The sequence below is a fragment of the Meles meles genome, chromosome 14 (genome assembly GCF_922984935.1).
Source record: "Meles meles chromosome 14, mMelMel3.1 paternal haplotype, whole genome shotgun sequence".
NCBI lineage: Eukaryota > Metazoa > Chordata > Mammalia > Carnivora > Mustelidae > Meles > Meles meles.
This window is the reverse complement of record NC_060079.1, coordinates 39309350-39327087: the sequence shown is the minus strand read 5'-3', so window position 1 is coordinate 39327087 and position 17738 is coordinate 39309350. Positions and strand designations below refer to the sequence as shown.

At 36.8% G+C, this 17738-nt stretch overlaps 1 protein-coding gene across 2 annotated transcripts in view; it reads left to right on the top strand.

The window, feature by feature from the left end:
* The window catches only part of DIAPH3 (diaphanous related formin 3), a 512673-nt gene that overhangs the window by 210974 nt on the left and 283961 nt on the right, over positions 1-17738 (top strand). For both annotated transcript variants that reach the window (XM_046028127.1, XM_046028128.1), the window contains one exon: positions 17508-17603. In XM_046028127.1, coding sequence (XP_045884083.1) covers positions 17508-17603 — 96 coding nt within the window. The remainder of the gene's footprint in view (positions 1-17507; positions 17604-17738) is intronic.

Below are 17738 nucleotides of genomic sequence, written 5' to 3'. Positions count from 1 at the left end.
CACATTATTTTAAAGTTGTGCCTGGTGAGGGTGGTGTAGTTTAAAAAGAAACATTAACATGTCCATTATGTACTTGGGTTTTTAGAATAATAACTTTTTAATTTTAAGTATGAACAAATTAAAATACATACAGTAGCTTTTCAGGCTGATAAGCATGGTCCAGTACTCATCAGCAATATGTTCTTTCTCTTTGTGTCTGTTTGCATGTAGTTTTAAATGACGGCCCGAGTGCTTTTTCAGCATTTGTTATTTGTATGCTAATTAAAATTAGCTGCATATATATTCTTTCGAAATTTCTGGAGTTGATTCTGCGAACATTGCATTTCCCGTGCTGTATATTGAACATGAACTTCAAATGGGTTTTTTTTTTTTTAAAGAAATGACTGTACAAGGAACAATATTAAAGTAGTCTTGATGAGGCTATTTTCCTCATCATTTTATCCATTATTAATAATCCAGAACTTGGTGTTCCAACTGGAGGTTGTGCTTTATAAAGTGTAAAATGTTACACAAATGTCTGTTTTTAATCAATTTTAGCTGAAAGGACAACACAGAGGGATCACAGTGCTTTGCATCTTGTATTGAAAGTAGAAAAAGTGGGAATGTCGGTTAGGTAAACAGAATTGTAAAGTTAGTAGGATCTATAGTAATCATTTTATCATTTAATAGATGAAAAGTGTGATGGCTGAACACAGGATTAAAACCTTTGCCAGTAAAACCATCATTAGTTCATGTCTGAATGATGTATCACTCAAATATTTTCTATATGCGTCCTGTGGAGACAGCACCCTCCAATTTGGTGCCCATTTAGAAGATTTTAACAATATGCTAGAATGTGCTTTTTTTTTTGTATTTTTCACACATTTTTAATATGTGAAGCTTGGCTTGTAAAATTTATAGGGTTTTTCCTGATAAAAGGAATCATAATTATTATGGAAAATACTACTGCCTTAACTCTGAATTCTGAAGGAAACAGGACAGGAATACCCACCTGTACCTCTTGGCACTGGTTCCCACATCTATCCTGTAGATCAATACTCCTCTGCAGAAGAGGGCCTCCTTATCTCCTAGCCCAGCAGCTTTGTGCTTAGGGACTTTTTCCTCCATGGAGCTCCATAATCCCTATTGTATTAAGTGCTTAAGACTTAGTGCTCATGTGGCTTTTTTTTCTGTCAGCAAGTGAAATTGGATATACAAATCATACTCCCTCAAGGCTAGCTACTTCTTAATACTATGCCTAGGATTGCAGTTATCTGCCATCAATCAGCAGGCAGAGGCTCTGGTTTGGTTATTGAATCAGTCATGGCAAATCACGCAGCCCAGCCAACCAGCCAGTCAGCCAAACGACACATTTCAGATGCCCCTCCCCTGAAAGGTACTGACTGTCTTAGCTTCTGGAAGGGAATGCTGAACAAGACAAATAGAATTCTTGACTTCTTGTAGTGGATTTTCAAATGGCGAGGATAGAAAATAAATCAGTAGAAAAGCAGCAGCAACAACAACAACAACACAGGTTTTTTGTTAACGTCCTGTGCAAGTAATGAGCAAGTTAACGGTAATAGGTGCTAGATGGAAGAGGCTGGTCACCGAAGGCCTCTGAGGTCCCGACGTTTAATTGGAGACCTGCAGGGGAATTGAAAATTTGCCAGGCAAGCGAGGAATTGAGGGACAAGCTCTACAGATGTGGGAAACAGCATGTTCAATGTCCCTTAAGTTGGAAAGAATCTGTAATCTAGAATCCTTCCGACACTCAGTGTGGCTGGAGCATATTATGTAAGGAGGAGAATGGCAGGAGATGGGGTTTGAGGTCCGGATGGTAATGGAAAAACTTCAGGCCAACATTTGAGTTGTTTGGGAGGATGAATGTGGTTTATGAAAGCAGGAAGGAAAAGAGAAGTCTAAGCCTACAGAAGGAATGGTTGTATCAGAGGATTGGGCACACCGTTGCTGTGTCTGCTGTATCTAGGTCCAGGGCACAGGACCTACAAGGTGTTGCTGACCTGCTGGATGTGGTGGTAGGTGATGTTACAAGGCTACAAAGTGGCCTGCTATGAGCCTAGAATGAGTGATGCTAAGGACACGTTCTTTATAGATGCTTTGCCTCTCTCCTTTCTAAAAGATGCTGTGAAGGACTATAGCCCCCTTTTTTTCCTTTTTAAAATTTTATTTAAATACTACTAATTAGCATATAATATTAGTTTCAGGTTTAGAGGTCAGTGATTCATCAGTCTTCTAGAACATGCAGTGCTCATCACATCCCCTGCCCTCCTCAATGTTAATTGTCCCGTTAACCCCGTTCCGCCGACCCCCCTCCCTTCCAGCAATCCTCAGTTTGTTTACTATGATTAAGAGCCTCTTACGGTTTCTCGCCCTCTCTGATTTCGTCTTGTTTTATTTTGTCCTCTTTTCCTCTATGATCCTCTCTTTTGTTCCTTAAATTCCATGTACAAGTGATCATATGATAACTGTCTTTCTCTGATTGACTTAATTTACTTAGCATAATACCTTTTAGTACCATCCACATCATTGCAAATGGCAAGATTTTTTTTTTTTTTTTTTGGATGGCTGAAGCCCCCGTTTTTTAACACATAAGAAAGTTATTTGAAACAAGTTGATGTTAAACATAGCGGTTTTGACTTAACTATGCTTTAACAATCAAAGATGTATTTCAATAAACTTTCAAAATCCTATTGCATACAAGGTATGGATGACAGTAGAAATCAGATGTCTCAGCTCCCCTCTCCAAATCCTCTTGTTGGAATTCCACTTCCCTCTGCGGACTGGTTTGCCTTGTATCTCAGAGATGCATGATGAGTTCATGTGTGATGGTCATTCTTGAAATAAACCCTTTTGTTCTTCAACTGCCTTATGCAGAATGAGACTGGAAAAGACTGAAGCTCTTCTCTTTTGGATTTATGTTTATACTCATATTTTTTTCTACATTTAAAAAAAACTTAGAACTGTAGTTTACTTCTTTGTATATATGTATATAAACTCACATATTTACACCTAAAAAGTGACTCTTCAGAGCGAGAGGAGAGGGTTGTGTTCTAATCCTGTCTCCTGTTCAACTTTCACGGCCCACACCTCAAACCGCTTATTCCACGAAGATTTTCCTGACCAGCCAGATTTATTTTTTGCTTCTTTGAACCTCCACGCATCGTCTCCCTTCATTGGTCTCATTTCTTTCAGTCACTCAAAACTTGACTAATTTTTCAGTAAACCCTTTCAGTGGGCTTCTGATAGGTTATCTCTCAAAAGACCCCTTTAAAATGTTTCACTTTATATAAATGATTCTACTATTATAATTTTTATCTTTGTACCTACTACTGCTCCAGTTTTAATTGAAATCCTTTAAGGACCAGAATTATGTTTTCCTCTTCTCTATCCTTCCTTGGATGTCTCAGTGCCTTATGAATGAGTGAGTGATTGAAACTGCTTAAAATAGTCTTTGCAGTGACAAAGGAGACTGTCCTGTCCTTGGAGGAGCTCTGTATTGACAAGGATTGCAATTCTAGTTGTTTTCATTGTTCTGACAGGACTTTCATTGCTCTGGGTGTCCTTTTTCCAAAAACAGAGTTTGGTACAGTGAGAATAGCCTAGAATTGAGAATCTGGTTTTTAATCTTGAATCTGCCACTAGGTAGTTCTTTGGCCTTGGTGAGGGGCAGTTTTCTGGGCCTCGGTTCCATATCTATGAAATGGAAGTTCTAAATATTTGGGATTTTTACAACTACTTACCTTCATTAAAATGAAGAATTAAGCTACCAAAATAAACTTTGGGAAAATCACTTTAAAATCCACGTACCTAGGCTTAGTAGGGGAAGAACTGTTGTAATGATGGTAAGCTTGATCACATATCTTTTCTCAAAAAGGAATGAGATTATCACTTAGGCGTACTACACTGGAGATTCAACAAAGGCTTATATACATAAGGAAAAATACATTGCAAGAATGTTTACTGTAATAATATTGATGGCAAAAATTTGGAAAGACCTTCAATAATCATTAGGGAGAACAGTTAATTATGGTAAAATAGGGTACATGGGTGACATACTATGGAGCTTTTTTTTTCTTTTAAGATTTTGTTTATTTATTTGACAGAGAGATCACAAGTAGGCAGAGCAGCAGGCAGCACGGTTTGGGTGGGGGATCGGCTCCCTGCTGAGCAGACAGCCCCATGCAGGGCTCCATGCAGGGCTCAATCCCAGGACACTGAGACCATGACCTGAGCAGAAGGCAGAGGCTTAACCCACTGAGCCACCCAGGCGCCCCCTATGAAGCTTCTTTAAAGAATGTGGTAGATCCATACATATGAACATGGAAAAAGATTCAGTGTTCATTGCTTTATCAAGTAATAAAATGTAAAACAACATATATGGTATAAGCTTATTTGATTAAAAAGGAAAAAAAAACCCTTAAGTCGTTTTGGATATGTGTATATGGATCTGTTTAGGTTTACATACACACTTAGATATGTATATTTATATTTTATGTGTAACTTTTTAGAAGATATCAACAGTAGCTTTTGTTACTATAACTATTTTTACAAGTAGGCTTTTTTTCTTTTTTTGGAGGAGTATTTATAATAAAATTTAGTAGGGTAAAGGAACTTTTCTTTATTGTTTGAACCACTTTACAGTGATGTTTAAAAATTCTTTTTCCTAGAAAACATTTTTAGCATAATAGGACTATTAGCTGGATTTTTATGCTTAGTTGTCTTTTTTTTAAAACTCTGCGTTTTATATGTTTAACCGGGAAGTAAAAGGTGACTTTGCCTTAGTCAATGTAAATGAATCTCAAAAATTGTAACAAGATATGTGAGTCATTTGTTTGATTTTTTAAACAGTCACCACTTAGAAATGACCTTAGCTTTCCAAAGTGAAAGAAATTTTTGTCAAGTATATTACATACACAGGGTTCCATTAATTCAGTAAACTGCATTCAGAAAGCAGTATATTTGATAGTTAATTATTCCAAATGGTGCCAGTGATCAGAAGGGACACCCATTTGTAATGAAGGGAGTCTGCATAATGGTTATCCTGAAGAATGTTTGCTCAAGTGTGAGGATAGAAGTAATTGATGAAGTGCAAGTTGCATATATCTTCCTCAGGCTTTAGAAGGAGCAGCTTGTGAAAAGCTGAGAAAGCATTGTGAGTATCAAGTAACCAAGTGAAGAGGACTAAGTACAGGAATAAGATTTTAAATTTCAAATCATTTGATGTCAAATATTCTATGAGTCAATAGAAATGCATGTGTTATAGGTCATATTCCTTTGGGACATTTTTATGTATGCGTGTTGAGGAGAGTTTTTGCAGTCCTCATTGACTTTATAAAAAATTTAGATAGCGTATTTGCTGCTGGTATATGTCTTCCTATTGGAATTGTAGGGGAATTTATCCAATGTGAGTTTCTATTATTTGGAAAATCTACTGTACTATAGCCTGTATTTCTGAAAATAACATATCTCCTGACCCGTGAGCACCTGCACATCTCCCATTCATCACTTATGGAACAGGATAGCCTTGTAGGCAGGTGCACTTGCTGTCTCAACATGCCGTGCACTGCACTTGCTTTCCAGAACGTGTGGCACATGGGTTGAAGGCCATTCTTCCTATGGAGAGCCAGATAGAAGGCAGGGCACAAATACCCTCTGCTCTTACGTTTCCAAACTCTATTCCATTGTCTTTTACCTCAGACCTTTCTCCCACAGCCCATTCCTATGTGTGGGAGGAGGAAGGAACACAGCCTCTATGGTTGGGTCTAAATTCTGATCCTATTGCTTCTGGTTTTCTGCAAGTTTTCTCTTGGTCTTCCTTATGCCTGAGACTCTGTCCTTAACTTCTCTTCTGCAACTTTCCTTTGCAGTGCGGGCAGTGGGATCCTGTCCTGTTTTAAGTAAAAGAAAACATGGTGAGCTCATTTAAGCATATTCTCCCTGTAAGTACCCAGCTCCTAAATTGAACCACATAGCTTTCAAGACCATCGGCTCAGCGTAGATATTAACAGAAACCTAATTTTAACACTCCATGTTGAGGAATGACCTCTTACTCTAAGCGTTATCATTCCCCCAGAGGAAATAAATGCCATTGATCCTGAAATGGCAGGGCAATGGGAAAAATCTCCGGATAGAAAAAAAAAAAATTAATCTTCAGTTATCATCTCCAATTATTATCTGGCTCTACTTTCTCTGCAGGGTAGAATCTATCTTAGTCATTCTTCCTTTAATTCCATTCAGCCCACATGTCCTCACGTGTGTTGTTTCTGCTGATGGCCACATTGGTTCTGAATGGCCATGATGATCAATTTCCAGCGCAGAAAAGGCACGAAAAAGCACAAAAAAGTGGGAGTTTAGAGTCCTGATGTCCATTTGCCGACTCTTTGCTACTCTCCTTCAGTTTTTTTTTTTTTTTACTGTAAAATAAGATCTTTATTAGGTGATATTTTACTATTCATTTTAATGGGGGAGAAAGGATTTGAAACTTTGAGAAATTCAAGTGATCATTTGAAATATGAATTCCATGTTTCTTGGGTAAACAAAGAAGTAAAATAAGAATAATGATATGATTTATTAAAATATTTTAAAGTTTTGAAATTTTGACATGCACCAGAATCCCCAATTAATGGGTGTTCCTAGATGTCAAGAACATTCTTAGTATTTCGTTTTATGTTCTGCATTGGCTTGTTGGTATATGTGTTTTGAGCCTTAATTTTTACTGTTTGACATTTTTGTGAAGCATTTAAACCAGAGATAGTTTTTAATTAGTAAGATTGGGTAGTTTACAGTAAAGGATATCTCTTTTCCTATAAAGATTGTTCTCTACTAAGATGTTAATACTTCTCTGTTCAAGTGTCAGGTGGCCCAACATAATGTGAAGTAATTGAGTTTAAAGTGAAATTTTCTAATAGGATTTAATCTATTGCACTCCCATTAATTAAGAGTTTCTTCCCTTTTCCTTTCACAGAATGCTTCTGTTAAGAACTTTCTTCTTTTTCATAGTCTTTTTGGTTAGTATACTCAGGATATGATGTTTTTTGTGAGGCAGGCTGGAAGATACTGGAAAATGATGGTTATATACAAAGCCTGTAACTTTAAATATGGACATTAGGAAGGAGGTGGAAATGTTGCTTATCTTAAAATTTTCAGAGTTTTCCTGGGAGTTTTGGGGATTATAAAACATCAGGACTGTCTTGATTCAGCTTATATAAAACTGATATATTTTTATCAGTTTTATATATAAATAAAAAATATATATTTATATATATAAATATATATAATTTATATATTAAATATATATAAATATATATATATTTTATATATAAAAATATATAAAATGGGGATTATAAAACATCAGGACTGTCTTGATTCAGCTCTCCTTTTTTCCGTGGTAAGATATCTGCCTAGGGATCCACAACAAAGGCAGATGAAGCACCATTTATTGTTAACATGGTTGTCTGCAGGTACTAAAGACTGCCTCTTTCTCTAGAATGCAATATGATAGTTTCTCCATGTGCCCGCAACTTATGTGGGGCAAAGACCAAGGAGGTGAGAGGGTTGGTTTCAGTGATGGAAAATGTCAGGCTCTCTTGCCCATGGCGGCTTTTGAAAAGGGAAAGAGATAAAAGATGAGGGGGCCACACTTCAAAAGGGGCTAAACCTTTTAAAGTGGAGGAGTAAGAAGATGGGGGAGAGGGGAGCTACGATCTGCTTTCCATGTCAAAGACTACACTTGCTTTCTCGCTCATCCTCCCTAATGACAATAGTTGACCTGCGTGGCCATAGTCTTAAAAATCTGAGAGCAGGCTGTAACATTGGAGAAACTGGAAATGGGATTAGATTCTTGAGACCATAGATAGCCAAGAAGCAAGGTTCTTACACAATTTGGAGAGGAAATCCAGACTGAGGTAGGAAAAAGGATTCTTCTGGAGCTGCATTTTCTGTACCATCTCATGAGCAGTCAGACTAGAGTCCATGTTTGAGGTGCACTGTGCCTTGAAGAAGCACCATCTCTGTTCTTGAGCAGGTCTTGATAAAGACCACACACATTTTAAATGATCCCAATTTGATCTGATTTGAGATTGAGGATCTCTTAAGATTTATTGGCTTCTTGTTAAAAAAAAAAATCACCTAATCCCTACATACATTTTTTTTTCTTTCATTTTATTTATTTTTTCAGTGTAACAGTATTCATTCTTTTTGCACAACACCCAGTGCTCCATGCAAAACGTGCCCTCCCCATTACCCACCACCTGTTCCCCCAACCTCCCACCCCTGACCCTTCAAAACCCTCAGGTTGCCCCAACCTCCCACCCCTGACCCTTCAAAACCCTCAGGTTGTTTTTCAGAGTACATAGTCTCTTATGGTTCGCCTCCCCTCCCCAATGTCCATAGTCCGCTCCCCCTCTCCCAATCCCACCTCCCCCCAGCAACCCCCAGTTTGTTTTGTGAGATTAAGAGTCATTTATGGTTTGTCTCCCTCCCAATCCCATCTTGTTTCATTTACTCTTCTCCTATCCCCCTACCCCCCCATGTTGCTTCTCCATGTCCTCATATCAGGGAGATCATATGATAGTTGTCTTTCTCCGATTGACTTATTTCACTAAGCACCTACATACATTTTTAAAGCAAAAAGAGGTCAAACTCATATTCTTTAAAAAAAAGTGGTTTGAAATCCAGCCAGTCCAGCCTTACTTTTTTCCTTTTTTTAATGCTTCATTAACATAAAATCTTAGCACTTAAACATGCTTACATCTACAGTTCTTTTTTTTAATTTAATTTTATTTTTTGTGTTCCAAGATTCATTGCTTACGTACCACATCCAGTGTTCCATGCAATATGTGCCCTCTGTAAAAACCACCACCAGGCTCACTTAACCCCACCCCAATCCCCTCCCTTTCCAAATCCTCAGTTTTTTTCTGAGTCCACAGTCTCTCCTCTGCTTTGTCTGCTTTGTCTCCTCCTCTGATTTCCCCCAATTCACCGTCTCTTTCCTCCTCCTAATGTCTTCCAGGTTATTCCTTGTGCTCCACAAGTAAGTGAAACCATATGATACTTGACTCTCTCTGCTTGACTTATTTCACTCAGCATAATCTCCTCCACTCCTATCCATACTGATATTGTCTACAGTTCTACGGCATTACATACATTCATATTGTTACATAACCATCACCACTGTCCATCTCCAGAGCTTTTTCATCTTCCCCTGCCAACATTCTGTACCCACTAAACACCAGCTCCCCATTCCCTTCTCGCTCATACGAAGGTCATTTTTTAAAACATTTCTGTCTTCTTAGTCTATACAAACCCTGTTAGTCCTCCTTAACCACTTCCTTATAGTTAGAAGGTATATGAGGGGCATTTGCGTTGCATATAGGAAGAGTGATACACTGGAAAAGAGGTCTGAACATGAGCCAAGAATTTTGTATGACTATATAAGATCTACACAGTATGAGATCTAGCTTGAAGGGATGATAATGTAGATACGTATCAAAAGCCCACATTAAAAAAAATCTTAAGTTCAAGTGGTTGTGAGATAGAAAAGAGCACTAGTTGGGGCTCCTGGGTGGCTCAGTGGGTTAAAGCCTCTGCCTTCGGCTCAGGTCATGATCCCAGGGTCCTGGGATCGAGCCCCACGTCTGGCTCTCTGCTCCGCAGGGAGCCTGCTTCCTCCTCTCTCTCTGCCTGCCTCTCTGCCTAGTTGTGATTTCTCTCTGTCAAATAAATAAAATATTAAAAAAAAAAAAAGTTGAACGCTTAAGAAAAGAGCACTAGTTGATTCCAGAAAACAGACCAGGCAAATAATGGAACTCTAGCAAGGTAGACCAACTGGAGACCAGAATGCTCTGGAATACCAGCTTGGAGCACCCTTGATCACAGAGGAATAAAGATTTAATAACTGAGACATTGGGGAAATGACTTGAATTTTCAACTGAGCTATCAGAAATATGAACATGATTATCAGAGTGACAGAGTAACTACTTACCAGAAAGGCTGTATAATAAAGGCTGTGTCATAAATAATTGAATCGAATAGATATGTAGGTATTGTTTCTACTTCCTCCTCTTACACATGCTCACACACAAATACTCTAAAGGTTTTTTTTTTTTAAGATTTTATTTATTTATTTTACAGAGATCACAAGTAGGCAGAGAGAGAGGAAGGTAAGCAGGCTCCCCAATGAGCAGAGAGCCCGACCCCAGGACCCTGGGATCATGACCCGAGCCGAAGGCTGAGGCTTTAACCCACTGAGCCACCCAGGTGCCCCTAAAGTATTCTTTGATCAGATATGATGTATATACTTCTTTCCTAGGGCAATGTTAAGCCCGTAGTTGAAGACAAGTCCATGGTTCTTATGATAGGGGTAGGGTAAAAGCTTCATTTTTCTAATACTAAAACAAATGTTAATGTAAAATATGCATTGATGTTCTACATTCTGATTCATTTTTTGCAAAAACACAAATCCTGAAGAATACAAGCATGCTGTCATTGAGTCTAATTAAGATTATTGTAAAATTCTGCTTTTTTTTTTTTTTAAAGATTTTATTTATTTATTTGACAGAGAGAGATCACAAGTAGGCAGAGAGGCAGGCAGAGAGAGTGAGAGGGAAGCAGGCTCCCCACCAAGCAGAGAGCCCGATGCGGGACTCGATCCCTGGACCCTGAGATCACGACCCAAGCCGAAGGCAGCGGCCTAAACTACTGAGCCCCTGAAATTCTTTCTCATTATTTTGGAGTAGTGGTCATTTTTATGTCTGATAACATTTCTTCTATCAAGGTTTAGATAATCACTCTTTCCATTTTGATAAAATTCTGTCTTTGTTTTTTCTGTCTGATACTCTAGGGATGGTCTGCTCACAGTTTAGTATAGCATTGCTTCTTATCTGTTAGTTAAGACAATTTATTGTTACTTTTTCTATTCCCAAGTTGCTTAGCACTGTGTGTACTAAATACTAATATACTAATATACTAAATACTAATAAGTTGGCTTATTAAGTCTTTCCATTCTATGACATGCTAGATATCCTGAATTTCCTTTGTCTTCATTCGGATTTAATCCTCCTTTACTGAGTTCTCATTCTTTTTATAATAGATTTTTCCCCCCTTTAGTACATTTTCTTGTGTATGCATTACTATGCCATGCATTAACTTTTTGAGTCTTTGCTCTGTAATTTCTTTTAGCAGGGATATATTTTTACTTTCTAATATCTGCTGAGGGTAAATGGGAGTAGGTTGGACTGGCAAAAACTAATAGCTAGTAGAAAAATTATGTATTATGAGTACATGTAGTATTCCATGACTGGGAAACAGTAACATCCAAGAATAATTCCTAGGGAGCAGTTCCTTACAGTTGGGAGATTTTGAGATTACGTAGCAAAAAAAGCTGAGAGATGTTTTTATGAATCATGATGAGCCAAGAAAGATCATGTGACAATAGGCCTCAGTGTTTCTTTAAACTGAATTTTTAACTCTTTCCTGATTCTTTATTTTCTTCACTGATACCTTTGGTCTATTTAATCAAAGTTCATCTCAATTTGTAACTTAATTTAATTATAACATTTAACACCAATATGTACATGACAAATAAAACTAAATTTAATTATAACATTTAACACCAATATGTACATGACAAATAAACCTAACTGAATTGGTTATTTTTCTCCCCAGTGCATGGCTTGTTAAGTTAAACATTTTGTTGAATATGTGAATTTGAAGGATATTCATATTTTCTTTGGTTTGAGCTCCTGTATTTCTGTTATCTCAATCTTGGTTAAGAAGTGGTGTTTATATACAAGGGGACCTCAAGAATGTGGTTCTTTTAGTTTGTGGTGTAAATACCTTTGAGAGGAGTAGAATTGCTAATTTCTATGATTACAAATGTCCTTAGAAATGGAGCAGTTTTTATAACATTCTTCAATTGGCTTATTATTGTATGTGGGAATAAAGAGGGAGGAAACAAATTTTAGTTCAACTAGGTAGAGATCATTATAGTTTCGAAGTGTATTTTTCACATTTTTTTGTTTGTTTGTTTGTTTTTTTAAATAGACTGTATTCCCCATACCTTGTTCCTCTTGTACATGTAGTAACTGTTTAAAAAAAAAAAAAAGAGGATACAGCCCAAATGAAAGATTTGTGGAATAATGAAATCCTTTTCCCTGTCCATGGAGGGCTTGAGTTGTAGAGAAAAGTCCTTGATGACTATTTGTTTTGTGACATTGGTTACTGAAATAGAATGTCATATAAAGAGAAATATGCATTTGTTTGCTACACTTTTGATGATGGCTCTAGTTGAAATAATCTATTGCACAAAATTTTAGTTAGCATGTTAGCCACTCTTCTTATTCTATCTGGAATTGCCAGGCAGACATCTCTTTTCTAGTAAAATACTCTGATTAGTTATGGCAGTCATATGTTAATATTTGAGTAGGAAGATAACCTATCTGTTTCTCCTCTGTTTATTTTCTATGTAGTTAGGTTCATAGTCATTTATTTATGTGCCTAGAAATACTAAAACTGGGTTTGACAGATCAGATATGACTAAAGCTATTTATACAATTATGGTTTTCAATACCAAAGCATTTACTTTGACATTTCGCCAACGGGGTATTGCCAACTTAAAAAATAATTCATTCCAAGTTTGCACTTTCTTCTATGTATTCCATATCTTCTGCCTTCAAGCTGCCTAAATCTTCTTTGAAAAATATTCTCCTATCACAACCACCAGTAGTAGTAACTCTCAAAAATCTATTTTCCTTCCCCAGGTATTAGATTATTCTCAAATTCTGACCCTTGAGATTTCCAGGTATATATTCCTTTCAGAATGTATTGCTGGATAACTGAACCACATTCCGTTAACCACCATTTGAAGAGAGGTAGTGATGGGTGAAATTAAGAATTCCCTTTGGAACTGTACATTTTTTCCATAGCATTAAATCCCGTTCATTGTGCTCAAGAAACGAAGCATCTCTCTCTCTTCCCCCGGATCCATTCACCTTCCTGCTTTCTCTCCCAGTGAACATGTAATACCAGGGAAAATTCTATCAAGTGTCAGTGCGAAGCTTATGTGCTGGGTTGCAGATAATTTTCTTCATGTGGACTGCCTGCCCCTGGCTGCTCTTGGCCTGTAGTTTGGCAATCAGTTTCCTTGTCCCCCAAGGGGGCCGGTTACCACCTCGCCCTTTGTGTCATTGTGGGCAAGTAGATCATACACTCTGTGCTTTTCGGCTTCCTCATCAGTGAAATGAGGTGGCTGAACGTCACAGATAGTTCTTCTAGAATCTGGACACTATAAAATCTTGATACTCTCTGTTAACATCTTAGAACCTCAACAGTTAGAAAGCTAGAAGAAAAACAAGTACAACTATTGCAAAGAATCTGTAGTTTATGGATGTCTTCCTGCCTCTGCCTTTTGTCTTATATGAAGATTGTGCTAGGCCGCAGTTGTCATTTCCTAAATACATGATATATGCTTGCTTTACTTCTGTAGCTGAGTTGATTTTATTGGCTTCTCTCAGTGTCAGAGAGAATGCTTATTTAATCGGGTACACTTCCTCTTATCCTCTCAAGGCTAGTGTAATCTAATGAACAAAGGTAATTTATTGTGAACATCTAACACATAAAATTTAATAGCATTTGTGCCAAATGAATACCAGAAAAAAATTGAAATGTGTGGTATTTTAAAAACATACTGACATGAGATATGTTTAGCCAGGAAGCACCAATAAAAATAGAATAAACAATTATTAGTAGCATTCATTGATTTAGAATATTCCATTATGGAAAGAGAAAACTGTGCTATTATTACCTTTTGTGCCTCCACTAGCTACTTACACATTTAGAACTACGTGTTCTAGAAGTTTTTACAATGTTGAGATAACATATGATAGAATATGTGGAGTCTTACTCCTGAAAAAAGTCACATTTTTAATGACTCTGATTAGAACATAATGGAAAATGAACTGGAATAAACTGTATAACCATGTACCATAGAATTATGATTTTTAATGGAAAATTTAATATGAAAGCAAAGATATTGAAAGGAGATTCTCTATATAATTTTGCTGCTATTTTTGAAACTTTGAAAATAGAAAAAGAATAAAGAGAAAATGTAATTAAAAAAGACTTTTTCAGTTCATGGCTCTTGGCAATATAGAAAGTTTTGTCATCTTTGACTTCATTCTGACATAAAACCCTCATAAAATGCGGCATATGCTGTGTTAGTGATCAGAACCGTTTTTGAACAGTATTAATCTTCTGTTGGAAAAATGCCTTCTTACACAACGTCTCTAGGAAATAAGATTAAACACAGACCTCTAATGGCAGAAAAGCTAGATCACAAGTATAGACAGCACTAATAGTCTGACTTTATGATGCAGAGCTTCATCTTGAGAAAATCGAGTCTTTTTAGTGAAAGTGTATTTTATAATAGCCTTAGAAGAAGAGCTCTACCAGTGGCTGGGATGAGTCCAAAATGTCTTCTGTCAGCTCATGAACTCTAGTTAGGCCCTCTGGTTCTTTCTCTTATTTCCCTGTCACCGTGAAGGCAGAGGGAAGGTTACGGGAAGGTCATTATATTTCCTTCTCACACCTCCTCTTTGAGGTCCAGTATCCTCAGGTCCTAGAGGAGGGATGTAAGCCACGGTGAGGTTCAGTGGTGGGTATATGGTGGGGCTGGAGACGCAGGACCTGGTTGGAGATGCCCAGCCGGAGTTGCCTGCGGGACCCCACACTCTGTCCTGGCTAGTAGCTCATAGAAATAATGTCACCATGGCTACATGAAATAAGATTTTGTGTATGAGCTTCATTTCCATTAAACATCCTCATTTGTTCATATTCCTCTTGAATGCATCTTTATTGTTGCTGACAACATTTGGATCCTGCTTTATCAGGACTTCTGCATAAACATTTTCACTGGTATTACACTGAGTTGAGGTAGTCTGTTACCCGGCTTCATTTTTTTTTTTTTTTTCCAATCTCACATTTTGTTATTTTTCCATGTTGAAGGTTTTATCCAAATCAGTCTATTTGGCTAGTAGAGTGATTATCTGATTTCTACTGTGTGTATGTGTGTGTGTGTGTGTGTATGGTTTTTTTGTTTGTTTGTTTGTTTTTAATCCTATTTTGTGTCTCAGAAAACTTTGCTGCTTCTTATCCCTTTGTCCATATTCTGCTCAGTTCAGTTTCAGTGAGGTGTCCACCAGACATCCCAGTAGAGATGATGTTGAGAGTAGGCCCTTGGATATTCAATCTGGAATTCAGGAAACTGATGTGGGCTGGATTCTACTCTTGGGAATCATCCCTTCTTTTCATCCCAGTGGCTGCTGCTATAGATGAGGGCACCCGTTACTCTCCTTTGGATTTCTGTATTACTTTTGCCATTCTTTCACTTCACTTTGAAGAGGCTGAGTTTTTTCTAAAATGCAATTCTTCTGATGTCTGTTACATACTTGAACCTTAGTGGCTCTTTTCATTGCGTGGAGGATAAAATCCAGATTTCTTAACCTCGCTTAAAAGGTTTTGCATGATACGGTACCTGCTTGATATGGTACCTATGGTTTTGCATGATATGATACCTATGGTAGTTTCTTGTGTCCTTTACTTCCACACAATATTCTCTGCCCTTATTGTTCTCACTTCTTTCTGTGCCTTTCAAGTTCTTGCAGCTTGAGACCTTCAGACACTATCCTTTCATTGTCTGATCCTTCCTCCTGCCACCCCAAAACCTTCTCTCATGCCTAACTCCTTTTCTCTCTCAAGCTTTTGATTAGGTATCATTTATTATATGAAGACTGTTGCTGGTAAATATGGGTTATGAGGTTCTTTATTCTAGTGTGGTTCTTATCAAAACATTGCAGACTTATCTAGGTATTGTAGTTGACATTTGCTTCGCATTCACCACTATTGGTCTCTAGATTCTGTGAGGCCAAGATGTCTCTATTTTGTTTAACATTATATCTATATTGCCTAGCACAGTCCTTTTTAATTGGTGCTTAATATTCATTTGAATGAAAGAATAAGTAAAGTTGCTGATTATAAAACATTTATGTAAAATTCAATAAAGTTTCTATATTCCCACAGTAACTAGTTATGAAGTACAGTGAGAAAGGTAGAATTAACCAATCTCTCTGTCTCCCATCTGAATACTTAAGAGTATATAGTTTAGATATATTCAGGACTCCTAACACAAACAATGAATGCACAGGTTGCCTACAAAGAACACTGTGCTGAGTTGAATAATTATAAACACATGTCATGTTGATGACTGGGAATTTTGAAAATTGTCAACATATCAAATCTCCTTGAATCTATATACAAATGCCTCATGAGTCAAATACAATTCAAATGAATTTTATTTCTGGAACTCTTGAATTGCTCTAATGGTCATGTGGAAAAATAAATGAGAAAAGGGAAGAAAATTTAAAAACGGAAGAAAAATAATTTGAACATCAATTAAGATGTAGTACTTCAAACAGTGAAACAGAATTAGAAGCGCAGAAAAACAAGTATAGGATAAAAGTGTAATATAAAATCCGTTGAGAAAGATGGCTAATAAAATAATTACTTAATAAATATTTTGAAAAATATAAAAGTTGATCCCTGTCTCACACTGTGTACCAAAACATGTAATTATAATAGTCTTTTTGATATAATGTAATGATAATGTGCCATCTTATATATATGAAGACGCTTTTGGAAGCTCTTTTCCCTGGTATTCGTGATTTATTTAGACATACCTAAAACACTTCAGTCCATTATTTTTTGTTATCAAGATCCTAATTTTGCAAGATGACTGGCTTTGACCCAGAAGTGGTATCCGTGGATACAAAAGAGAGGAAGGATGATAGGATCACTATTGGTTCCAACTCTTAACCTTGACTGTCCTGTACCTTGCTGTAAGGACAGGTCTTGGATTGATATTTAGCATGATACATCTATTCTCTGCCTTTTTACTAAGGATAGGAAGGTCAGATGCATTTGTTGCTTCTGAAGCCCTCATATAAAATAAGCTAAATGTCAAATTTTGACTGTTTTCAAAGATTTGGAAAACAAATTATAAACCAACTACTCTTCCAGTTTAGTAGAAGCTATGTTTTTAAGTACATGTGATCTCTCAGACATAAACTATCTGTGTGATTGCTTAGCACTCTTAGAGCTAACTTCTTAACCTACCCTAAGTATAAGCATACTCATTTTTATAATCATGTCCCGTATATTGTTCAAATAAGCTAAGTAAGTATACTCATTCTTGTACCCAGTGGCATTGGTTTCCAATAAAGCACATCAGTTCTGTTTTTGCTGTTAGACCTTCCAGTATTTACTCTAAGGTTTGTAGCATAAGAATAACCGGTGCCTATCTGAAACAGTCTAGGTCTTGAGCTGTTATTTTTCTAACAATGTTATTTAAAAGAATTCTATCTTTTTCAGTTTTTTTTTTTTTTAAATAATAGTTCACAACCTGTCCTTTTGCTACTGAATGCCTTACTGACATGGATCTATCCTTGGTTTTACAGAGAGAAGAGAAGAGGAAGATTTTGAAGAGAAGAAAGCTATCAAGAAAAAAATTAAGGAGCTTAAATTTTTAGATTCTAAGATTGCCCAGAACCTTTGTACGTATGAAACTTCAGTACTATTACAATAGCAAAACACTGGAAGTGGTTCCTGTAAATTATTTCATTTTCTTTATGACTTCTTTTTCATTTCATTATTTTAATATTTTATTATTTGCATAATAACTTCAAAGA